Source organism: Notolepis coatsorum (genome assembly GCF_963971535.1).
Source record: "Notolepis coatsorum genome assembly, chromosome: 17".
NCBI classification, from domain to species: domain Eukaryota; kingdom Metazoa; phylum Chordata; class Actinopteri; order Aulopiformes; family Paralepididae; genus Notolepis; species Notolepis coatsorum.
The window spans coordinates 39,997,737-40,023,686 of NC_140181.1; the positions used below are offsets into that span (position 1 = coordinate 39,997,737).

Sequence of the window (25,950 nt, forward strand, 5' to 3'; positions counted from 1 at the left end):
TTGGGCCGGTCGTCATACTAACTCGTTTGGCTGAGTTAGGGGGAGGGAAGTCGTGGGTGGTAATCTGGCATTGTGGACAGCGACACCTACAGGTCAGGTCTGGGAGCCTGCTCAGTGAAAGGCAGGAAATGGTGAAGGCAGCGTGACCTCCCACATGTTACACTTCACCAATGAGAGTCCTCGCTGCCAGGTGAAAAAAGAGCCACTGGCTGTCTCCACATGTGTTGGAGGAAGCATGTGGTGGACTTCAGGGTTCCCTTGTACCGACCAGTAGGAGGAACATGCACACAACAACCAGGTAGGGGAGGGGGGGGATTGGCATAACGACTAAATTGGGATGGGGAGAAAAATAGAAAATCAGGCGGAGAAAAAGAGGATAAAAAAAGATAGGCTAACGGTGCGCGTCTTCCTACTCTTACTGCATGCACAGAGAAGAAAATGGTATGCGTCTTGTCTAACTCCAGGGTAGATGGCAAATAAGCTAATTTCCCAAAATGTTGGAGTGTTCCTTTAAGGAAGCCAACCTAAGCACACTGCTAGTAGGCAGGACGGCCCTGGTCTTACCCACTGCGAACACACCAGCCATTGCTTACATTACAACTATTGAAGATATAACGTGTTGTAATGTTGTTTGCTGGAGCCACTTCATCCACAACAGCACACCCCGGTCAGAGAGCGGACACAGACACCAAAGAACAGTCCTTTGTAGTTTAATGTTGGTATCAAAGGATGATAGGGTTTCTTCAGTACAGGTGATTTCCATCTGAATGAAACAATGAGCATCCACACAAGGATGAGAATGGTATTGGGTGAATCGAGCCAATTATTGAGTGAGTGGTTTTCATCCAGTTTGTAAGGCTGGATGAACAGTGAGGAATTGAGTGAGTGATTTCCATCCAGGTTGTAAGGCTGGATGAAGTAGTGAGATATTGAGTGAGTGAGTGAGTGAGTGAGTGTTCTGCAACAGATAAGCAGGGAATTAGGAGAATACATACTTCATAACATATACCATAACATGCTGGCATCTAGAAGATGCACATAACTGAAACAATGCTATATTATTCACATTAGCATAGCATTAGCTCAGTGCATTAGCTCAATTAGCAGCTTGGAACAAACATAGCACCAAGTAGCAAACCCAAGCCATAGTCTTATAGATAAGTCACATAGCGGCATAATATAGGCTACATATGACATTTATCTATCATACAACCATAGACATTACATTGGAGGCTATTGATGACTTACTTCTTCACGAACACACTCATGTGACAGCAGACAGCAGTGGAAACACATGGGTGGCAAGATGGCCGCTGCATTTAATTACCAGACTAAGGACCCTTGGGCTGTCCAGAGAGATGCCCTACTAGAAATAGTAATACCCCTGGGCTGTCCAAAGAAGTGCCTTGGAAATAATAATACACAGCATAACAAATAATGGGGAATTTACAACAACAACATTGTAATAAAATATGTAATCAAAATGTCACTGCACTAGGCTCTTAGCTAGTAAGGCTTTCCCTGTCAAGCAGATTGGCCTTTCTAGCCAAAAACCTTGTGTGGGCATTTACTGTACCAGCACCTGTAAGGCCATCCCCCCCCAGACTGTCATCCAGCATACAGCCCAGGCCCCAGGTACTTCACTGCTGTTTTTGCTGCTATGGCCTCTGACCCTAATTCTACCTTGAGTTCAGGGTAGAATTAGGGGGCTTAAGTGGTCCGCACATGGCGAGCGACCAATGTCGCCTGGCGATGCGATCGTCTGTCGCTCAACGACAATCGCCTGGCCCCCCACACCAGAGGCGACTGTCGCTCTGTCTAGCTGGGGGTGTGGTTACTTGTTTCCCCCCGGAGGGAGATATCAGAGGACGGACCGGATGTTAGGTTAGCAGCGTATTAGCAGGTAGCTGTGTTGTACATTACGAGGGAACTAAACTCATATTGAGCTGGAATTAAACCACCTATACGAATACAACCTCTCCTCATTCTTCCTGACATTACTGCATGAGTTGCTGATCGCTACAATACGTTCATTACCAAGTATTGTTATGCAGCTGAGAGAGAATTTCACTGAAGACGCTAACTGTTCTGTTCTCAACCATCATTTTCTTTGGACAATAAACCTTATAAACTGCAGCCTGGACATTAAACTCTGTCAACATCCACAACTTCTTTTGTTACCCGCGTATAAAAACATCTAGTAGGTGCATCGTGGCGCATTGTTCATTTATTAGTTAATGACAAGCGGCCACTATAGCTTCTCCAACTAACGTTATTTATTTAAATTGTTCCTGTTAATAATAATGAACATAAGTAGCATGGTAATAATACGTAGGTTATTGATCAATGAATGTATTGATAAATTAATGGTGTACAAATGATACACCAGTAGAACTTCTGTACTACTGATCGAGGCGATTTTTAGCCAGGCGACAGAAATAGCTGCGCGACCGTCGCTTCATAATCTCCTGCCGTGTGGGTTCTCTCATTCATAACAATGGAGGCGATAGAAGTCGGTCGGCTCGCAAAAAAAGGTCGGTCGCCTGGCAAAAATTGCCCGCCGTGTGCGGAGCACTATAGATCCAAACAAAATAGGCTCTGTTTTACCCAAGTGAAGTGAAAGCATATTGTCAGACAGCCAATTGCTAACCTTAGAGAGTTCTTCTCCTGGCATTCTTTGTACACAGATCCATATGTGAGATGAGCAAAGCTGAATCGTCTGCAAATAAAAACAAATGACTAGAACATGCATCTCTCATAACGTTTATGTACAATACAAATAGCAGGGGTCATAAATCAGCTCCTTGTGGCACCCCACAAACTATTGGTTTGTCATCAGACATGGAGCCATTGACCTCTGACCTCTGTCTGACCCCTGGCATCTCCTTTCTAATAAAGTCAGTTAGATAAAGGAGTCTCTAGAATATGACTTCCTAAACCCTGATTGGAATTTGTATAGAATTCCTTGCCAACATATTCTGAATTTCTGATATCTGCTTGTACTCTTTCTAAAATCTTGGATGTAACACTCAAAATGGATACCTTTTTGTACAAGGGAATGATCTTTGCATGTTTAGTACCACTTTTAATCCATACTATTAATCCATCATTTCGATGTTTTCCTTCTCACATCAGCTTCCATTGGCACTATTTACAGCCTTGTGATCCTCAGCAAAACCAATGTAAGTGTCACCATTTATCTACTTAATATTCACCTCTGAACTGATATTATATTGTACAGATACAAATACAATAGAATGACAAAGGATCAATTCTTTCTTTCTATGCCAGCAACAGATAAGATGATATATTGATGACTTAATTTAACGTGTTGTCAGGGGGTTATTTCATAAAGCAGGATCACGCAGTTAGATAACCAGATAACTTTCCAAAAATATCATTGAATAACTTAACTATAATAATAATGTATTCGTTTTGTTCAGAATTTAAGAACCATATAACTGTTATATAAAATGTGGACAGCCCATGTATTTGCAGTTATATTACATCTGGCTCGCGTCTCGCTCTGCCATTGAGATATCATTTCCATGCACATATCGTGCATGTGAAAAAGTTGACACACGCACGTCACTTGCACGTGACCACGCCTACTCCTGTGTGTTCCTACAAAACACAGGAAGTGGTCATGCTTACACCCTTCCTCATCTTTTTCCATGCGTGGATTTGTTCATATGCACTTTCAACTAGGGATGCCCCGATCGATCGGCCACCGATCGTTATCGGCCGATACTCAGTATAAATATGCAATCTGTGAATTCCGATAATTAGTCATATTCGCCGATAGCGGAAACCGATCAAGCGAAGCTCTCACTCGCTGTCTGTCTCAGACACACACGACCTGCAAACTGCCGCTGCTCCTCCTCCCTAGCCCCGCCCGCCCCGTGTAGAGTTTGTAAACAAAGAGGTGCGGCTCCTCTGCTCGAGTCTGTAGTGCACTGCATTCGACCTGCGCTAACGTTAGCTACCTAGCTATCGTTACTGTTTAAACAAAATTACCCAGTCAACTATTCACGTTTAGTAGGCATTGTCTAACGGTATTTAGCCGGCTAGCTACCGATAGCTCCTGATATCAACAAATGATCCAGAAAGTCTAGTAGTTCATGTTCATACCTCAGTTAGCTTGCGTTAGCTGACGTTCGTTTACTGTTCAAAACGAAATGTCCCATTGAACTAAAGTTCTGTCTTAACGTCATCTAGCCGGCTAGCAGTAGCTACAGATAGCTCTTGATATCAATGTCTTATAACATTGATTTAATGCGTATTCGAGCTGAGGGCTTGCTGAATGTGAAACGACCAAAGCACTCAACGTTACCAATGGGGTCCCGCTGCAGCGCCGGAGAATCCTTTTGAGCTGGGCTACTAGAGTACACACAGACAGTGGAGCTGTTTGCAGATAGTGAGCATTTTGACTTGTTGCGTGGTGGCGATGTCTCGCAGTCGCAGATAATACAAGTACAAGTCTAATTATATAATATATATATTTTATAAAAAAAAAAAAAAAAAATTATATAAAATAATGTTTAATTTCTTTTTAATCAAAAACAATCGGTATCGGATCGGTATCGGCCGATATGGATCACGACGATCGGTGATCGGTATCGGTGGCAAAAAACGTGATCGGGGCATCCCTACTTTCAACCAGTGGAACGTTATTATGAAGCGAAGGGAGAAATTGAAGCATGTTGGACTTTCGCCAGAGTTTCCCCAGCCCCCGGATCCTCATCGGCACGTCCATACCAGCGTTTCCGTTAGAACATATTCGTGCCGGTCTGGGTGTCCTGCAAGATTTCTATCCCCGGACATATTTGAGAAATTCCGGTCAGAGTTTTAAACAGCAGTCTGTTATAATCACATTTTTATGAGCTAACGAATTCCGTTATATTGGACATTTGTATTAATTACATCAAGCGAAGAATGAGATTGATTTGCAGAATCAAATTACTATCTCTCTCCTCCCAAGTTAGTGCGATACGCTAATCCAGCATCAAGCTCCTGCCCTGCAGGCTCGCGCTGCAACACGCACCCCCAAATGAATCTCGAGTCGACATCGCTTCACCTCGTTGTATCAGACACGTCACACGTATCATAATGTTCAACTTCACACACAGCAAACTGTAGTTGATCATCACATTGCCTCGTTTGCTAGCTCGTCGCCACATGCAGAGAGGACGAGCCACATGCTCGTAACACATTTGTTGATTTCATTATAGCCTACATTTAGTTATAATCAATAATATGCATTACTATGTGACACGGCAGTCAACCAACAGTTGCATGATTAAAAAATGTCAACACTCACTCACCCCGTCTCTCGTTCTGCCTATCCGTTTTGTACCTGCGAGAACAGCGGGGTCGTCTGGTTGGTTCGACTTTGATAGATCCCCATTGGAACAGGTGGACGTCTGCGAGGCTCGCAACGGTAGCAGCAGACTGGGGATGCTCTTTGTGGTTCAATCAATAAAGTGTACTTTGTGTACGTTCAATCAATGTTATCTCTTGTACATCATAGAGGCTAGACTACTAGACTATAATGTTGCACCTCAGCCAGGAGAATTTAACTTTCCACTCTGGCCTGAACGCTCGACATTTCTGTTTCTTTTCCGCGGGAGCCACCACGGCATCGGCGGTCTCTGTGACTTCAGAAGACTCATCTTCGTTGTCATTATTATTAGACCTGCTTGTGCTTGGTTTCATGAAATATTTGTTAAGCCTAGCTTGTTTGGCCATCTCTCTCTCTCTCTCGCTCGTATACCCGTTTGTCGTTATGGTGGCCAGACAGGCTCAAAAAAAGAAAGAAAAAAAAGATTCACATCTGAGCGGCGCCATCCGCGCTTTATCAGAGTGAAGCAACAATGAAACAAATGTAATGATTGTTTCGTTCATCGCATAGGCTATTTAATTGTAGCCTATAAAATAATAAAATTGTGCTTAGAGGAATTATTTTCACCGGACATTATGACCAGAGAGATTTAAATATTCGGACTTCAACATATTTTGCCGGTCAAATACCGGTAATTACTGGCTAACTGAAACGCTGGCGGATATTCTCTGCGCGCTCGGGAGGTTCCGTCCTGGCAGGACGGTTACGCCGCTGTCCATGATGCGCCTGCTCGGTATGATGGCATCTGCTCAAACTGTGGTCCCTCTTGGCCTCCTCTTCATGAGGAGGATACAGAGGTGGTTTTTCAGTATGAAAATAGACCCTGTGAGAGGCAAGTGGAAGCAGCTGAAGGTTCCCATGTCGGTACTGGGGGACCTCGCCCACTGGGGGGGGCCTGGGGCCCTCACCAGCGGGGTCCCCGTGGGCAGCAGGCTATCACACGTCACGGTCTTCACCGACGCTTCCCTCACGGGATGGGGGGGACGTGTCGGACCGACGCAGTAGGGGGCAGCTGGCAAGACCATGCTGCCCGGTCTGCACTACATATCAATGTGTTGGAATTGAAGGCAGTGCTTCTAGTCCTCAAACAGCTCAACCATCGTGTGGTGGGCGAGCATGTTCTGATCAGGACGGACAGCACGACGTCGGCGTCGTATATCAACAGACCGGAAGGAGTACGCTCCCCCCATCTCCACCGGGCGGCGGTCGAACTCTTACTATGGGCGTCTCTCAATCTGCACAGCCTGAGGGCTCTCCACATCCCCGGCAGGGAGAATGTGGGTGCAGACGTGATGTCGCGGGGCGGTCCCCACCCAGACGAGTGGGGACTACGTCCAGACATAGTCAGACAGGTCTGGGACCGATTCGGGGAGGCCGCGGTGGACCTGTTTGCAAGCAGTCAGTCCTACCAGTGCCCTCTGTGGTTCTCGGTCAGTCAGAAGGACAACCCCTCTCTGGGAGTGGATGCCTTCTCGATGTACTCGTGGCCGCCCGGGATTCTGTACGCGTTCCCACCCATACACCTGATAGCTCAGCTGTTGGAGCGGGTACGTCAGGAGCGCAGGACTTTGATCCTGGTCGCGCCGGACCGGGGCACAGCTGTGTGGTTCCCGGCCCTGATTCAGCTCTTGGTGGCCCCGCCGTGGCCTGTTCCGTGGTCACCGCAGGCCCTCTCTCAGGCACGCGGAACACTGTTTCTGCCTCCTGTTCTGGGGCAGCCTCTAATGGCTTGGCTGCTGAAAGGGTGAATCTGGAGGCGATGCGTCTTAACTCTACTGTGGTTAACACCATCCAGAACGCGCGCGCTCCGTCCACTACCGTGGTTTACGCAGGGAAGTGGCGTATGTTTCAAGAGTGGTGTGAGGTTGGGGGCCTGGACCCGGTGTCGTGCCCCCTGGACTCTGTTCTGTCCTTCCTCCAGTCTATCCTGGATAGGCTGTCGGCCTCGACAGTGAAGGTATACGCCGCAGCTATATCGTCTCGTCATGTGGGCTTTGAGGGCAGAGCGCTGTTCAACCACCCTCTCGTGAGACGTTTCCTGCTTGGTGCACAGCGTCTCAAGCCTGTGGAACGTGCTCTGTCTCCGAGCTGGGACCGCCAAATGGTCCTGGAAAGGCTCATGGGGGGGGGCCCCGTTTGAGCCTCTTGAGCAGGCGCCATTGGATCGACTGTCTTTCAAGACCGCGTTCCTTCTGGCCATCACTTCCGCCAAGTGACATGCATGTGTCAACTTTTTCACATGCACAATATGTGCATGGAGATGATATCTCAATGGCAGAGCGAGACGCTCCGCCATTATTCATATAACTAGGGTTATAGGATAACCTTCGTTGTATCACATTCGAACTGAGTGATGACCAGAAACTACTCAACCTCTACTGTCTTTAGCTATGAATGAACCCAAAACGCTTAACTTAGTATTTTATTATCTAAAGATGGTAAGTTAGAGTGTTGTGTTCATTCATAGTTAGAGACAGTAGAGGTTGAGTGGAGCCTTTCTGTGTGGAGTTTGCATGTTCTCCCTGTGTTCGTGTGGGTTTCCTCCAGGTACTCTGGTTTCCTCCCACACCATAAAGACATGCATCATACTCAACATCTTCAGTAGTCCCTGCCATCATGCATGTCTTCATGGTGTGGGAGGAAACCAGAGTACTTGAAGGAAACCCATGTGAACACAGGGAGAACATGTAAACTCCACACAGAAAGACTCCACTCAACCTCTACTGTCTCTAACTATGAATGTACACAACACTCTAACTTACCATCTTTTAGATAATTAAGTTTGAAAACATTGTTCCCTTGAAAACCTAAAATGGTACTCTATTAGCGATATGACTGAATCACATTCCTAAATCTAATGTTGAAGTTTGGTATAACAGATTCATATTCACAACATTGAGATATACAGGTAGTACTGTAGTTAAATCTTTTTCTAAATGATCTTGCTAACTTCTTTGGGAAATACGTCCTTTAGGTCACCCCTATGGAGCTGGTGATCAGGGCTCTGGATATCGTGACCATCGTGGTGCCCCCTGCCCTGCCTGCTGCCATCACCACAGGCACCATATACGCCCAACGAAGGCTAAAGCGCCAGGGCGTGTTCTGCATCAGCCCGCCGCGCATCAACGTCTGTGGCAAAGTGTCGCTCTTCTGTTTTGACAAGGTGAGAAGGAGACCTTGGGGGGGGAAGAGAAGACGGTAAAACTACCACGGATCACTGTGGTAGTTTTGAACGTTGAAATCCATAACACTGAAGATGGCGGCACAATGAAACTACTTGCTGCAAAACAAACATATTCAGATAATATAATTAAATGTGATGTCATTTTATGTTGAGTAAAATTATAAAATGTCAGATTCTTGGATACAAATAATCTTGTTTTCCCTGTTATGAAAATGACCCGACTTATCTTAACAGACTTCGGTACATCTCTCTTTGTACTCTCTCCATTCTTCAAACCTATTCATCACAAGACTTGACCAAGCATGTACACTTGTATTTTGAACCAAGAAATGGATTGGCATCAGAAGCTGGGCTGGAAAGTCACTCAAACTGGGAATTTTGTTTCACCAGTACTTACTACATGAAATAATGTGAATAGGACATTATCCTCTTAATTTTGACATTGTAATTAAAAGATTGTAGATGGGAGGTCCTTTTTATAATGCGGTTTTTGTGTCCCAGGGTTAATTACATCAACAATAATTGTGTCATCAGCATATTGTACACAGTTGATACCAGTGTATATGACCCCTCCCCCATGTGCTGTGCATATCCCCAGACAGGAACGCTGACTGAGGAAGGTCTGGATGTGTGGGGGGTGATGGAGGGTGGAGGGGCCGGCTTCTCTGAGCTGGTCCCAGACCCCAGACTTCTGTCCCCAGGCCCCATGCTCTCGGCCCTTGCCTGCTGCCACACTGTGGCCCTGCTGGGCGGACAGCCCCTGGGAGACCCCCTAGAGCTCAAGATGATCGAGTCCACTGGCTGGGTAAGATACCGACAAGTTAATACATTTACTTACATGGATAGGTTGGATCATAATCTGACTTTGAGGGGTAGTCGCTTTTTTTGTGTGCCTTTTTTCTCAGATTTTCTCTCCAATTTAGTCATCATGCCAATGAGTTGGGGCTGGGCGATTAATCGATTTTATTTTTTTAAGAGTCACCTTTTATTTTACAAAATGTGCACTTTATTAATCCCAATAGGGAAATTCATTCTTGTTTGATGATCAAGAGGAACCTTTTATTTGTTTTAAGTAAAGTTTGGAAAAAAAGCAAGTTATTGCACTATTAATCCCAATAGGGACATTGTTTGATCAAGAGTAACCTTTTATATATAAATTATAATATATTATAATTTATTTTTTAAGTGAAGATTGGTGAAAGTTAGGTTTGCACTTCAATCACAATAGGGAAATTCATCTTGGTTTGATAATTTGTGTCAAATAAAAACGAAGCTTATTTGAATGATTTCCTTGGCGTTTCTAGTTTTTAAGAGAAAACAATGGATTAGAATCGTAAATCGGATGTGGTGTGAACAAAACGGAGATTTTATTTTTAGGCCATATCGCCCAGCCCTACCCTGAGTGTGTCACAGTCCTGGTCATTGTGCCACCCTCTGACGGTCTGGGTAGGGTGTAGACTACCACATGCCTCCTCTGACGGTCTGGGTAGGGTGTAGACTACCACATGCCTCCTCTGTCGGACTGGGTAGGGTGTAGACTACCACATGCCTCCTCTGTCGGACTGGGTAGGGTGTAGACTACCACATGCCTCCTCTGACGGTCTGGGTAGGGTGTATACTACCACATGCCTCCTCTGTCGGACTGGGTAGGGTGTAGACTACCACATGCCTCCTCTGTCGGACTGGGTAGGGTGTAGACTACCACATGCCTCCTCTGTCGGTCTGGGTAGGGTGTAGACTACCACATGCCTCCTCTGTCGGTCTGGGTAGGGTGTAGACTACCACATTCCTTCTCTGATACATGTGGAGTCATCAGTCGCAAGTTTCACGGGGAGGGCGTAACGCATGCTGAGGTTCATGCTATCTCCTCCAGACCAACCAGTAGGGGTCGCTAATACAATGACCTGGACTAATACCGTAATACCCCACCGGCTTCCCACCCGTGAACACTGCCAAAAGTTTTAATTGGAGCCTTTGACCAAGCGAGAGGTACCGCTACCGGGAATTGAAGCAGAGTCTCTTAGTGCTTATACCTCTATACTACCCAGACACCCAATAGTAGTTTATTCTGATTCATCATGAACTTGGGAGTCATTTTTGTTCATCAGTATAAAACCACTTGACACAGTGTTTTCGTTTTTTTTTGGAGGCGGAAGTTGTTGGCATTTCTTAGCAGTGCCAGTGGTAGCAGTGTCAGTGTTATCAGGGTTAGTGTTAACAGTGCTAGTGGTGTCAGTGTTAACAGTGTTAGTGGTAGCAGTGTCAGTGTTAACAGTGCCAGTGTTAACAGTGCTAGTGGTAGCAGTGTCAGTGTTAACAGTGTCGGTGTTAACAGTGCTAGTGGTAGCAGTGCCAATGTTATCGGGGTTAGTTTTAACAGTGGTAGCAGTGTCAGTGTTATCAGGGTTAGTGGTAGCAGTGTCAAGTGTTATCAGGGTTAGTGTTAACAGTGCTAGTGGTAGCCGTGTCAGTGTTAGCAGTGTTAGTGGTAGCACTGCAGTGTTAGTAGTGCCAGTGGTAACAGTTGTTAGATAATCGTGTTTACAGCCTCCTCGTTGATTATCACCTTCCGTGAAGTCTCTGCGTTGTGTTTGTTGTTTGTTGAGGCAATCTCACTGGCTGTAACACTGTCCCCGTTAACGTTAATGCATCCGGACAAAAGAATGTACTTTGAGTCGTCGTCTCACATCGGCAGGATGTTTATTTCCATAAACATAGCATCTCGTACAGAATGAAACCAATTTGAAAGTCTTTAGTGGTGGGCGACTAGGTGGTGCAGTGGGCAAGGCGCTCACTTCCAATGCTGGAGACGCTGGGTTCGAGCCCAGCTCTCCACATTGCTTTCAGTTTGGCTGGTCGTTCGTACTAATACATTTGGCAGTATTAGGCGGTGGGAAATTGATGGGTGGGGATTGGACGTTGTGGACAGCGACTCCTACAGGTCGGTTGGTGCGCCTGCGCAGTAGAATCAGGAAGCGACGGGGGCGGCGTCCCTCCAAAGCGCAGACCCCTGACGCTGAAAGATCGCGCTGTGCAGGTGAAAAGATGCGATGGCTGCTACCTCGAGTACCGGAGGGGACTCGTGCAATGTATGGCTTACACGTCCACATTGCAGCCGGCTTGTGGGAGGCATGAAACGGCGTTCGAGACAGGGGAGGGTTGAATTGGACGATACGAAATTGGGATGGGAGAAAAATAGAAAATGGGAGAAAAAGTGGATAAAAAAAAAAGTCTTTAGTGGTATAAGAAACTAGATTAATAGATTCTATCTCTGTCAATACCCGCTCGGTGGTTCTGCTGCCTGTCTGTTAGCCGCTAGCTATATCAAATCTCTACCTCGTGGTCTTCCCTGCTCCCCAGCCTCAGAAGAGGCTGGAGCTCTCTGCTTGATGTCAGTCTGTCTCGCTATCTAAAACTCTTCTGCCTCCCTACCGGAAGAACTAACAGCTTAAAGTATGTCTGTCTCTCTCTCTTGCAATGTTTCTCTTGAATCTTTGAACCCTGACCCAAAGAGATGCTGCTACTAAGTGAAGGCCAATTAATTGTCCAAATATAAGACTATTCAAACTGAGTTGTAAAGAAATAATCTTCACAAGGTACAGGGATGAGGAAGGGATTTGACATCCACGGGTGTTTACATTTTTCTTTTCTTCATGTTTTACATATATTTTATGTTTTGCACATATTTGTATATATATTTGTTTAGTAAGGTTTTAAATTAGTAAGGAATTACATACATTTTGAGTAGTGGAAAAGGCGTAGGATTAAATAAGTGTATACTTCTTCCTACTTCTTTTCGAACATGTAAATTGAGTTATGTTCTTAAAAAAGAAAATGATTTCATTGCTAGAGATTAATGATTTGTTTTTATTTTGTTTGTATTTACATGTTCGAAATAATGATTTAAAATCAAATCAAGGCTAGCTTCTGTGGCTGACCTTGGCTGCCAGGCTCCTATCTTGTCACCCTAGCAACCGCTCTTGCCCATATCTCCCACAGGCTCTGCTTCTACAGAGAAATGTCTGTGTGTCATCAGTCTCAATACTGATGTAGCTAGAGGCTAAACCCCACTTCGCCTTAATTAAAAGGTGTTTTACCTACGTACTTCTGTTATAACCATAATGAAAACCAGTGAAATCCTTGGTGGTAACAGTGCCAGTAGTAAGTAGTAACAGTGCCAATGGTACCAGTGCCAGTCGTAACAGTGCCAGTAGTAGCAGTGCCAGTGGTGTTAGTGTTAACAGTGTTAGTGTTAACAGTGTTAGTGGTAACAGTGTTGGTGTTAACAGTGTTAGTGTTAACAGTGTTAGTGGTAACAGTGTTAACAGTGCCAGTGGTAACAGTGCCAGTGGTAACAGTGCCAGTGGTAACAGTGCCAGTGGTAACAGTGTTAGTGGTAACAGTGTTAGTGGTAACAGTGGTAGTGGTAACAGTGGTAGTGGTAACAGTGGTAGCAGTGCTAGTGATAACAGTGCTAGTCATAGAAGTGCCAATGGTAACAGTGCTTGTGTTAGCAGTGTAACCAGTGGAGGTCAATGGGGCTACAAAAATGTAAGCACTTTAACATGAAGCACTTTAACATGAAGCACTTTCCAAATAGGTTTCTGTTTCACAATATCACATACCATCAAGTTTCTTTATTAGACCACCATATTGAGGAACTTCATATCGGTGTGTCATATCTTCCAGGAGCTGAAGGAGCCCGAGGGAGACGGGAAGGAGCTGGGCTCAGAGTTCGGAGGTCACAGAGTCCTGGCGCTCATGAGACCCCCTGCCGAACAGGTCCAGCCTGAGGGCATTGTGAGTGTCCCTTCCACCGCTTCATGTCAGCTGCTCAATAGGACTTGGAATCTGATATTGTAATCAGGATGTCTGTCGGTCCTCCAAATGATTTAAATCCAGTCCAAATGTTATTGTTGAGTCATGTAAAAAAATAAACAAATAACGGAATGAGATGCCAACACTATTTACCATATATTTATAAAGAGTAGCTGTTAACCTGCATTCTGTGCCAAAAACGTAATATCTCGCGTTTCGCCGCCAAGCGTTGAGTGCCAAAAAAACGTAATCTCTTGTTTTTAGATTTTTTTCCTTTTATCCCCGTTCTATGCGGTCAGCCGGAGCCCTCTAGGTCTCCCTGGCTCATCTGCCTACGTTGGAATTGCAATGATGACCGAATCTCACCAGGTGGCAGTATCGCCTACCTTTTAAACTGGAATAGCTTGGTGTGGATACACCTTTTCTTTTTTTTCTTTTTTTTCCTGCAAGGGCTCCTCCTCAGAGACCCTATTTCCCGTATACACGAGTATAGACATATACATGGGTAATCGCGAATTATTCTTTTTGGAATACCTTCTGGCTAAGGTAATGTCTATTTTACCGAACCTGAAACATGTTTTTGTAACGATCAGTGTCGTGTTTTACCGGACGCAAAACATGCTCGACAAACGCGATTGCAGTTTCTAGTTAAAATGCCCCCCCCCCCCTTGATGGTTTTGTGAAGATGCATATGTACATGGTATATACCTTTTTGATTTGGGAGTATTTGGGGTTTCAGGTGATCAACCAGAATGATTTGCATATAACGCGTCATATCTTGCGAACTATGAAAAAAGACTGGATTATTTTGGAAAGGGCCGATGTTTAGCGTGTAATAGCGCACAAACTACAGTGTGTAGAAATTAACTGATTAGTCAGTAATGGACTATAAACAATGCCTGTCAAATGAGCCATACTATTGTCTCCATAGCTATAATACAGAACACGCGATGGGTCTGCAAACATCGCTAAAATGGTCAATAATGCTGGCGCAATATGGTACAGATGGGGAAAGTGGGTGGCGCCCAGAGAGTTAAAGGTTCACTTTAAAATAACAATCATGTCAACAGTCATTATCTACTCACCTACTGTACATGTCAGTCGAATCTCCATTGAGGTTTGTATGTACATCCCTGTAGCACCCATGCAGTTCACTGCACAGCTCCATCTGTTTATCCATCCCTGTAACACCCATGCAGTTCGCTGCACAGCTCCATCTGTTTATCCATCCCTGTAACACCCATGCAGTTAGCTGCACAGCTCTATATGTCCCTGTAACTGTAACACCATGCAGTTAGCTGCACAGCTGCCATATTCGCATTCTCCCCAACAATCTAAGCCGACGGAGCCAGTTTTTGATTGATTGATTGATTGAAAACTTTATTAACAGATTGCAGAATGGGTACAGTACAGCTCAATACATACAATTGTTAAGGGGATGCAGACCAGAGAAATACTTTCGTCTTGTTTACATCAGGGTCCCCCATTTTCAATTCATCTTTTGTTTTTGACCATAAAATGACCATTAAACTAATGTAACCCGTTGTGCAGAATAACCCAAGTGGTTTGTAGTCAAACCATTACTCTTATGTGTCCAAAAGACCCTTGTTTACGCGTAGTGTGTATCACAGAAATTTTGCGTGAATACCATTTTACCTGGCACTAAACATTTGTAAATGATTGAAACCTGAAGACACCCTGCGGCTAGGTGGTGCAGTGGGCAAGGCGCTCGCCACCAACGCAGGAGATGCTGGGTTCGAGCCCAGCTCTCTGCGTTGCTACCAGCTTGGCTGGTCGTTCATACTAATACAATTGGCAGTATTAGGGGGTGGGAAGCTGGTGGGTGGGGATCGGACGTTGTGGACAGCGACTCCTACAGGTCGGTTGGTGCGCCTGTGCAGTAGAATCAGGAAGTGACGGGGCAGCGTGCTACTCCTCGCCGTTGAGAGATCGCGCTGTTCAGGTGAAAAGATGCGACGGCTGCCTCCTCGAGTACCGGAGGGGACACGTGATGCAAGGCTTCGTCCACATTGCAGCCGGCTTGTGGGAGGCATGGCCTAACAACGTTCGAGACAGGGGAGGGTAGAATTGGACGATATACGAAATTGGGGAAGGGAGAAAAATAGAAAATGGGGAGAAAAAGTAGATAAAAAAAAGAAAAAAAAAAAAACTGAAGACACCCTGATAACAACTGCCATGTGACCATTCTCTCCTGTCTCTTCCTCTTGTTAGTCCGTTAGTGAGGCGGTGGCCATCGTCCGGCGCTTCCCTTTCTCCTCGTCCCTCCAGAGGATGAGCGTGGTGACGGTGGCTCCTGGGGGACAGCCAGCACTGGCATTCATCAAAGGAGCCCCAGAGATGGTGGCGAGCCTTTGCCGCAGGGAGAGCGGTGAGAACGTCCTCTAATGTCGCCGGGAGAGAACTGGCATTAACACTTTCACTGCCACATGACAGCCAGTTAACCCTTTCACTGTGGCAATACAGAAGGTTAGCCCTTTACTATCACACAACCTACGGCGATGCTCCATCATTAGCATCATTAGCTCCGCATCCGCGGAGCTAATGATGGAGCATCTCCATCGGTTGTGTGATAGTAAAGGGCTAACCTTCTGTCGTGTGGCAGACAGTGCAAGGGTTGAAAGGAAATTTCACCCATAATATGACAGACCTTTTGTTTTGTCCCATCCTTTGGTGTAATTAAAGAGAGATTTCTGCTGCATCTTTAATTAATTTGGTATTTGTGACCAGGCACAGACGTTAGGGTCTTGTTGAGCCATCTTCAAAAAAGGTTACATTTGATATGAAAGTAAATCATCTTGTTTCCTACTTACAAATCAGTAGGTGGTCAGTAGAGTCCTCACGCTACTTGGACACAAACCAATGCAAAGTCAATGGGGACAAACTTTAAACTAACCTATACTTCAAACAATCCTATATTTTAAACGGACCTATACTTTAAACAAACCTTAGCCCCTTACGTGACTGCGATGTGCAAGCCTGGGGCTTTAGTGACCGCAGTCACTCTCAGCTGTGCCGCGACCAGGCTAAAAAGAAAGTACCAAGCGGTGATCGGGGGCTGGGGGTGGGTCAAAAATATATCGGATATGAATTTCAAAGATACCCAGCGTACAATATGGGTTTAACACAGCTTTACAGTGGGGTCTGGAAGCTCGGAGTTGCTAATAAACAGTTACAAAACGAGTGGTACTCGCAGAGCGAACGTTGGTAAGATGGCGTCTTCTTCTTCTGCCGCTATTTGGCTGCCTGGTGCGCATGCGCTGTGGCACCAACGGCGGAAATGGACGTTCGCTCTGTGTACCACTCGTTTTGTAACAATGTTTTAAACTGTTTATTAGCAACTCTGAGCTTCCAGACCCCACTGTAAAGCTGTGTTAAACCCATATTGTACGCTGGGTATCTTTGAAATTCATATCTGATATATTTTTGACCCACCCCCAGCCCCCGATCACCGCTTGGTACTTTCTTTTTAGCCTGGTCGCGGCACAGCTGAGAGTGACTGCGGTGTGCACATCGCAGTCACTTAAGGGGCTAAACAAACCGATACTTTAAACAAACCTATACAAACTAACCTATACTTTAAACTAACCTTTTTTTTTTATCCACTTTTTCTCCCATTTTCTATATTTTCTCCCATCCCAATTCCGTATCATCCAATTCAACCCTCCCCTGTCACGGACGCTGTTTCTTGCCTCCCACAAGCCGGCTGCAATGTGGACTAAGTCATACATAGCACAAGTCCCCTCCGGTACTTGAGGTAACAGCAGTCGCATCTTTTCACCTGCGCAGCTCGATCTCTCAGTGGCGAGGAGTAACGCGTGGGAGGCTCACGCTGCCCCCGACACTTTCTGATTCTACTGCGCAGGCGCACCAACCGACCTGTAGGAGTCGCTGTCCACAACGCCCGATCCCCACCCATCAGTTTCCCACCCCCTAATACGGCCAATGTGTATTAGTACGGACGACCAGCTAAACTGAAAGCAAATGTGGAGCGCTGGGCTCGAACTGACGAGCCCAGCGTCTCCAGCATTTCGTGGCGAGCGCCTTGCCCACTACGCCACGTAGCCGCCCTACTTTAAACTAACCTATACCTTAAAGTAAAGTATAGTAGTTCTGGCAGGCTTTTTGAAATAATAATTTCATTGATCTGTAAATAACACACCATAGAATACATGACTTCACTCAGAGGCCAAATTCAAACTCACTACATAATCTTAGTTGCCCCAAAACCAAATGAATGTGTGCTTGCGACTGTTTACAATTTTGGAATAATGTGTGGGAGATTATACACATAATAAATCCGTTCAGTTTTTTTTGTGAAGTACCCTTTTTAACACTTTCTCTGCCAAGGACGCCTTAACTCGTCATTCCCCGCCATGCTAATTCTGCCAATGACGCCGTAACACGTCATTGAGATCAATATTTCAAAAATCTGTGATCGCAATCATATTTCTCCCGCGGAGACTTGAGATCTACTGTTGATCCCCTCTCAACTCTCCAACGGTTCAAGAGCGCCATCTGGTGGCCGATCGGCGGATCGCCCAAACCGGAAACTGAAACTGGTGCTCATCCAAATTCGGTCCGATCACTCGCTATAGGTCCCGGGACTCAAGCTAGACACAATGGATAGCAATCCGTTACCAATAACTCGATAAACAACATGATTTGGACGTATATACTATTATACAACCTGGAGATGGATCGCATATTTCAACATCCCATAATAGGAATATTTTTGCTCCACGCTCATCGCCCAACGGCCCGAGGAGACTGGGGTGAGTTTCAGTGTTTTTTTTTACCGTGTTCGATACAAACTGCTCTAATGATCATATCACCCACACTAGATGAATCATCTAACGTTGGCCACGGAATTATAAACGACCCCCCCCCCCCCATCCGGTCAACATCAGATGATAAGTAGTAACTTCTAGAAGCACGTCCATTTGAAATGTTTTATCTTGCGCCGATCGCTATCAAACTGTATACAATCATCAATATAATGCATTTAGGGCTATAAATCACGTTCTGCAGAAAGCTGCAGAAAACGATAAAAACATATTTATACTTTAGACCGTATTTTAGTATGAATATGTGAATGAAAAAGTATAACGTTGCTACACCCTGAACAATAGATACTTGATGTTGAATGGGCCATAGTAATGTCAATTTAGCAATACAATTTAAAAAGTTATAGCCCTGCAAAGAAGGGGAACTTCTCCATAGACAAATAGAGCTGGCAGAGGATGGTATAATGATGTACATAAGCCTGGCGAAGAAAGTGTTAAAGAAACTCAGTCTTCTCCAGAGTCGGACAAGAAGATGGATACCAGTTTCCTCTCTGCGAGTTCAGTAGAAAGCTCTCTAAGAAGCGGCTATGTACCAGCTAGCCTAGCTTAAGGTCGCTTTCACATATAGTTTTGGTGGACTCGGTGCGGTTCTGGTGGTGAAGTTGCAACATTGTTGCATTCTTCATTTGGTTCGCCTGCGTTCACATAGCAATCTGTCAGGCGCACCAAACTATCTGAACAATGTCACGCGGTCGAAAAGGGCGCTCGTCTATTGGACAGTGGAAATGTGTGTGTGGCTGCGAGCCTGTGTGCGCGCGCGCGTGTGTCTCTGTGTGGACTGCGAGCTCTGTCTGACTCCAGATCAGCGGAGGCGAGTTGTTCTATTGAAGCCGATTACCACCATCCTCTCGCTAAACAACTTGTACACCACGTTGTTATATATATATAATAATAACAATATAATAAGCCACGTTTTTTCTTCCTTCTTCCCAAGATGCACAGTTAGATATATAGATAGATAGATAGATAGAGAGATAGATGCAGTGTGCTTGTTTTGCATTGAATGCTGCGAGCAGTCGTAATAAATCAGCACTTCCTATATTTGGTTCGTGTTTGGTCCGATGAAGCGAACAGAGACCTACGTTTTCAGGCGGACCAGAGTTCGCCTGTTTGGTCCGGCGGACCGAGTTCGACCCCATTCACACAAACCCGAAAAACCGGACTATCGAATTCTGGTCCGATAATCCGGACCAAACAGCCCCTGTGTGAAAGCGACCTAAAACTCCAGGAGAGGTGTTTTTGGCCAACAGCTAGGCCAGCTGGTCCATGTCCGCTTTCATTAATTTGTGCTAAGCTAGGCTAGCTTGCAGTCAGATAGCTTTCTACTGAACTCACAGAGAGGAAGATGGTATCTTATCTAGAGAAGACGGTAAATGCATTTCCCATAATGTTGGCGTGTTTCTTTTTAAATGAGCATTACAATTAAATGTGCTGAGAGAACATTACTGGACATGTTTTCTTCTTTGTGTTTCTTCAGTGCCTGATCAGTTCTCCAGTGTACTGCGGAGCTTCGCCAGTGACGGCTTCAGGGTGCTGGCTCTGGGCTACAAGCCCCTGGATGAAAACACTGACTTAAGGACCATGGAACGGTTAGATATTTGTTTACCAAAATGTTATGTGTATGTAAGGCCACTCATTGGGGCTTTTCTACATTCTGGGTCTTCATTCAGATTCAGATTATTTTATTGTCACAGCTTTTTTGAACGTACATACATCATGTACATTGACACAGATTGTTGTCTACCAAACCACTATGGTTGAGGAGCCAGGAAAAACAAGCATCATGTTTTTCTGAATGTATGTACAAAAAGCTGTGACAATAAAATTATCTGAAGACACAGAATGTAGAAAAACCACAATGAGTGGCCTTCACATAACATTTTGGTGTGTAAACAAATTGGAAGTTTAATTTAATTTAAATGTTCCCAAAACGTTATGGAATGAGCACTCTCTTCAGAAATCATCGGCGAGTATTGATGCAGTAGTATGTTTCTCCACAGGAGGGCGGTAGAGAGGGACATGCAGTTCCTGGGTTTGCTGGTGATGAAGAACCTGGTGAAGGCAGAGAGTGCTGAGGTTATAACTACTCTCAGACTGGCCCAGCTTCGTACTGTCATGGTCACTGGTGAGGTCGCACACCATCCCAAAACTTTGATGGCTTCTTTAAAAAAAAAAATGGGCTGTTACCTTACTCCACAGCTTAAGTGGTAAACTAATCCATGGATTTCCCAACTCCATTAAATCAGTGGTTCCCAAAGTCGGGGTCGCGACCCAAAGGTGGGCCGCGAGCAGCCACGGAAGGGCCGCGAGATGATTTAAAAAAAATAAAAATAAAACAAAAATTTATTTTTTTATTTTTTTATTTTTTTATTAAATTTTTTTTTGTCAGGCCACTGAACTTAGAAGCAGGCCAGGACAGTGTTTCTAGTTGTATTCTAAAATTCTATTCTATTGTATTCTAAAATGTGACTATATGGTTTTATATTAACTTAATAAATAAACAAAAACGAAAAATCTACTTATTTCAACGAACATTTCAAACTAAATAACAGATTATGCACATAAAACGCTGAAAACAACCGAAGCAACAATAGTATTTTAATGAGGCTATTATTATTATCATTATTATTTTGCAACAAGTTAGCCCTCTCATAAATAGCACATATAAATGAATAACTAACTTGAACTAACTTAATAGGATTGAAGTGATATTTGGCTTAAAAAATCGGTCGCCTGGCAAAAAAATAAATAAAAAAAAGCCAGACGATGTGCATTGGGCCGCGGCTCTCTGACGCCTTATTTTCTGGGCCCCGGCCTGAAAAGTTTGGGAACCCCTGCATTAAATCATTCAACAAAGCATTATCCCCAATTGCAGCTTGAATTGGATACTCTTCTGTTACCGCCATCTCAATCTCCTTCCACCTGGCAAAATATTCTGGATTACACCAACACGTCATTGGTCTTAATTGGGCTGCAATATAATAGATAGATGGATAGATACTTTATTAATCCCCTTGGGGAAATTCAGTGACACATACAGCTCATAGTCTCATTAAACAATAATTTCACAATCATTACATTTTACATTAATAATGGTACAACATAAATTCAAACAGGCATGTACATTTGTTGACACATGTCGACTACAGTGTCTGAGACAGCGTATGTATAGTCTGCTGCAGCCAGCCGGCTGCGCCTCGATGGGAGGGAAGGAGGAAAGAGTTAGTGTCCTGCAACACAGGAAGGGGCGGGGCTCTGACTACATTTGCTGTCAGCTGGGGGGTGGGACTTTGGTGACGAGACAGCCTTGGCTCCCCCCTCCAGCACGCATACGAGTTAGCTGCCGTCACCAATGTGAGGCGCTGGGCCATACACGTAGGAGGAGGGATGGGGGGGAGGGTGCTGGGGGTGGGGGGGCCGCATGCCACTCTTATCTCCAAGAGGGCCTTCGACTCCAGCAGCTCTCAGTTCGACCTTGGAGTCGTCCAGGAATTTGTTTTGGCTGACTGACTGGCAACATTTCCCCAGTCACGTCAATTTAAATTAGATTTTGAGTAGAGTGAATTATAACTCTTATTGATTTGAGTGAGTTTTAACAACTCCGTCCAAATGACTGAATGCATTAGTCCAAGTGTCCAAGTGTTTTAATCAGTTCATTTTGGTAGGTCCTGTGCGCGGTAAACCGATCCAAAATCTTCTTAGGTCGCTTTCACACAGGGGCTGTTTGGTCCGGACTATCGGACCAGAAGTCGATAGTTCGGTTTTTCGGGTTTGTGTGAATGCGCAGTCGAACTCGGTCCGCGGACCAAACACGCGAACTCGGTCCTCCAAAAAACATAGGTCTCGGTTCGCCTTCATCGGACCAAATGCGGACCAAACGTAGTCAGTCACCTGATGAACTGCATCTTGGGTAGAAGGAACACTGCAGCTTATTATTATTAATACCGCGGCGCGCAGCACACTGCATCTATCTATCTATATATCTAACTGTGCATCTTGGGTAGAAGGAAGAAGAAAAAAACACAACTTATTAATACCGTGGCGCGCGGCATTACAAGCACACTGTGTAAACATGTCTCGTGGACAGACTTGGGTGATCCGCTGATCTCGAGTCAGACATGGCTCGCAGTCCACACACACGGACACACACACGCGCGCACACACGGGCTCGCACACACGGGCTCGCAGCCACACACATTTCCACTCTCTATCAATGCCACGCCTCTGCTACTATCACGCCTGCTCACGGCTACGCAGTTTGTGTATTTCCGCATTTCACTTTCTGAAGGGGAGGGATTTCCACTCTCCATTGTGTCCAATAGACGAGCGCCCTTTTCGACCGCGTGACATTGTTCAGAAAGTTCGGTGCGCTTGACAAATTGCTATGTGAATGCAGACGAACCAAATGAAGAATGCAACAATGTTGCAACTTCACCACCAGAACCGCACAGAGTCCACCAAAACTATATGTGAAAGCGACCTTATTGCAATCCCAAAAGCTTCGATAATCCAAATGTCCACGACTTCAAATTGGTAGCCCGATTGAAATGTCCCAGAGGCAGAGAGGGTTAGCCTTATTCTGCTTCCTTGACGAAAATATGCAATCCACTGATTAGATCCATTCAAACATGGGAGTGCAACCCCTCCCCTGCTTTTTGCTAGTTGTAGACTCTTGTATCTAATTCTAGGTCTCCGCCCTTGCCAGATGTACCTTGAAATAAGTTTGTCCCATTCCTGACATTTTTGGTCAGGTAGGTCTAGAGGAAAGGCCTGGAAGAGATAGAGCAATCTCTGCAAAATATTCATTTTTACCGATTCAATTTGCAATCCAAAATTCAGAAGAGGTATTGGATCCCATCTCCTTAATCTTTTTATTCAAGGGGGGGAAGTTAATGGCGAACAATTTTGACAAATCTTTTGGTATATTTACTCCCAAATATCTCATGGATTCTGCTTCCCATTGTAATTTAAATTTCGTCTTTATATTTCTTGAAGGGCTATATTTAAAACTAAGAATTAGCGTTTTCGTTACATTCAATTTGTACCCAGAGAATGACTCATATTGTTCTAAAAGCGAAAATAACTGTTTAAGCGAATGTTCTGGGCTTGATAAATACACTTAATACATCGTCCGCGAATAAGGCAGTTTTTTGTATTCTGTATAATCCACTGACTCAGGGGTTCAATAAAAATTGCAAACAATAAGGGACTAATTGGACAACCCTGCCTAGTCCCGCGTTCTAGTCCAAAGGAACTAGACACTGTCCCATTTATCTTAATTCTTGCCCTTGGTTTATCATAAAGAGCCTGTATTGTTTTAATAAAACTGCTATGAAAGCCAAATGTATCCAAAACCCTGTATAAAAATGACCAATTCACACAGTCAAAGGCTTTTTCAGCGTCCAGCCCCACCAACACTGCCTCTAAATGATGCTCTTTTATATGATTAATTAGATGTAGTCTTGTAGTCTGATGTTGTCTTGCGTTTGTCTTTGGCGAACAAAACCGGTCTGATCTAGGCTGATGATTTGTGGTAAAAGTCCCTCTATTCGCTTTGCCAGTATATGTAAAGAGCTTATAATCTTGGTTGAGAACACTTACCGGCCTAAATGAGCCACATTCAGATTGATCCTTTCCCTCTTTTGGAATCAGTGAGATTACCGCTTCCCTCCAGGAGGGGGGTATCTTACTCTCCTTAAAGGATAACTCCAACATTTTGGGAAATTAGCTTATTTAACATCTTCCCTGGAGTTAGACAAGAAGATACATACCTTTTTTGTCTCTGTGCATGCATTAGGCTTAGGGAACAGACGCTCCGTTAGCATAGCTTAGCTTCATCACTGGAAGTGAGGCAGGATAGTACCCTGACGTTCCCTACAGGTTTGTTGATATTCTCATTCCTTCAAAGGATCTGAACCGATTGAAGTTTATGGATACCATGACTTAAAATCCTCTTACCTTGACGATTAAAAGCCTCCCCAATTTAGAAAACAGTAATCCAATGGCTGGTATTGATAATATACTACTAACTACTGGACGCTCGGAGCTAACCGGAGCTAACGCAGAACAGGATGTGTAAAGCAAATATAATGACTTCCTTTCTGGGGTTTTCAAAATAAATGTGCAACGTTTATAGCAGCGGAAAACGTTTATTTTGTACATTATCTAACGTTAACACGAACCTAAACTAACGTTACAACTAACCTAAAGTTAGTTTAGGTTCGTGTTAACGTTAGATAATGTACAAAATAAATGTTTTCCGCTGCTATAGAAGTCGCTCTTTTATTTTGAAACCCCCCAGAAAGGAAGTCATTGCTCTCGTTATATGCTTGAGTGTCCGGTTAGCTCCGTTAGCGTGCAGTAGTTAGTAGTATATCAATACCAGCCATTGGATTACTGTTTTCTAAATTGGGGAGGCTTTTAATCGTCAAGGTAAGAGGATTTTAAGTCATGGTATCCATAAACTTCAATCGGTTCAGATCCTTTGAAGGAATGAGAATATCAACAAACCTGTAGGGAACGTCAGGGTACTGTCCTGACCCACTTCCAGTGATGAAGCTAAGCTATGCTAACGGAGCGTCTGTTCCCTAAGCCTAATGCATGCACAGAGACAAAAAAGGTATGTATCTTCTTGTCTAACTCCAGGGAAGATGTTAAATAAGCTAATTTCCCAAAATGTTGGAGTTATCCTTTAAGGACCCAATTAAAAGTGGATTTCAGCACAGGAATCAACAAATCTTTCATTAATCTGTACCACTCAGGTCCCGGGGCCTTACTTGATTTGAGATGAACTATGGCTGAACTAATTTCTTCCTCCGATATTTCAGTTGTGAGCTGATTACTCTGCTCACTGGTTATTTTAAGAAGATGAATTGTCTGAAAGAACTCCTCCATCTTTGCTTTGTTTTGATTGAATTGATTGAAAAGTTTATTAACAGATTGCAGAATGGGTACAGTACAGTACAGCTCAATACATACAATTGTTAAGAGGATGCAGACCTGAGAAAGACTTTTGTCTTGTTTCCATCAGGGTCCCCCATTTTCAATTCATCATATGACACACACGACATACAGATAGACAGTACTGCTACATCTATACATTTATGACATACCAGATTTTCAAATACAGTACTGTTTGTGATACAAAAAAAATCCAGAAAAAGAGTGTATATACATTTGACATAGAAACTGTGCATTGGGGGAGGTTGGGTGGGTGGGGTGGGGCTGTACATTGGAGGTGGGGGAGGGGGGGGTGGGTAGGGGGGGGGACACTGTACATTGGAATACTGACATACATTTGACATAGAAACTGTACATTGGAGGAGGTTGGGTAGGTGGGGTGGGGTTGGGTGGGGCTGTACATTGGAATACTGACAAAGCCATGCTTGGTCTTTATTGTACAACTGGGTTAGGACATTTGTAGGGGCCAGTTTTGAATTGCAGTCTCCCGTAGGTGTTCTTTGAGAGTGTTTTTGAAGGTGGGTAGTGATTCACATTCCTTTACAGCTTTGGGTAGGGCGTTCCACATTGTTGTTTCATAATTGCGAAACGTGTTTAGTCCCATGTTTGAGCCGAATCTGGGTTTTACATGATTTGTGGAGCTCCCTCTGGTGTTGTGATCGTGGTATTCACTGACCTTTGGGAAGTATTTTGACATGTACATGGGTACCTTGGTCGAATTG

At 44.5% G+C, this 25,950-nt stretch overlaps 1 protein-coding gene across 3 annotated transcripts in view; it reads left to right on the forward strand.

Annotated features, from left to right (window-relative positions):
• Window positions 1-25,950, forward strand: part of atp13a2 (ATPase cation transporting 13A2) — a 66,596-nt gene that overhangs the window by 25,410 nt on the left and 15,236 nt on the right. For all 3 annotated transcript variants that reach the window (XM_084333677.1, XM_084333678.1, XM_084333679.1), the window contains exons 14-20: window positions 3,136-3,182; window positions 8,376-8,564; window positions 9,184-9,390; window positions 13,275-13,385; window positions 15,636-15,792; window positions 19,746-19,857; window positions 20,269-20,393. In XM_084333677.1, coding sequence (XP_084189803.1) covers window positions 3,136-3,182; window positions 8,376-8,564; window positions 9,184-9,390; window positions 13,275-13,385; window positions 15,636-15,792; window positions 19,746-19,857; window positions 20,269-20,393 — 948 coding nt within the window. The remainder of the gene's footprint in view (window positions 1-3,135; window positions 3,183-8,375; window positions 8,565-9,183; window positions 9,391-13,274; window positions 13,386-15,635; window positions 15,793-19,745; window positions 19,858-20,268; window positions 20,394-25,950) is intronic.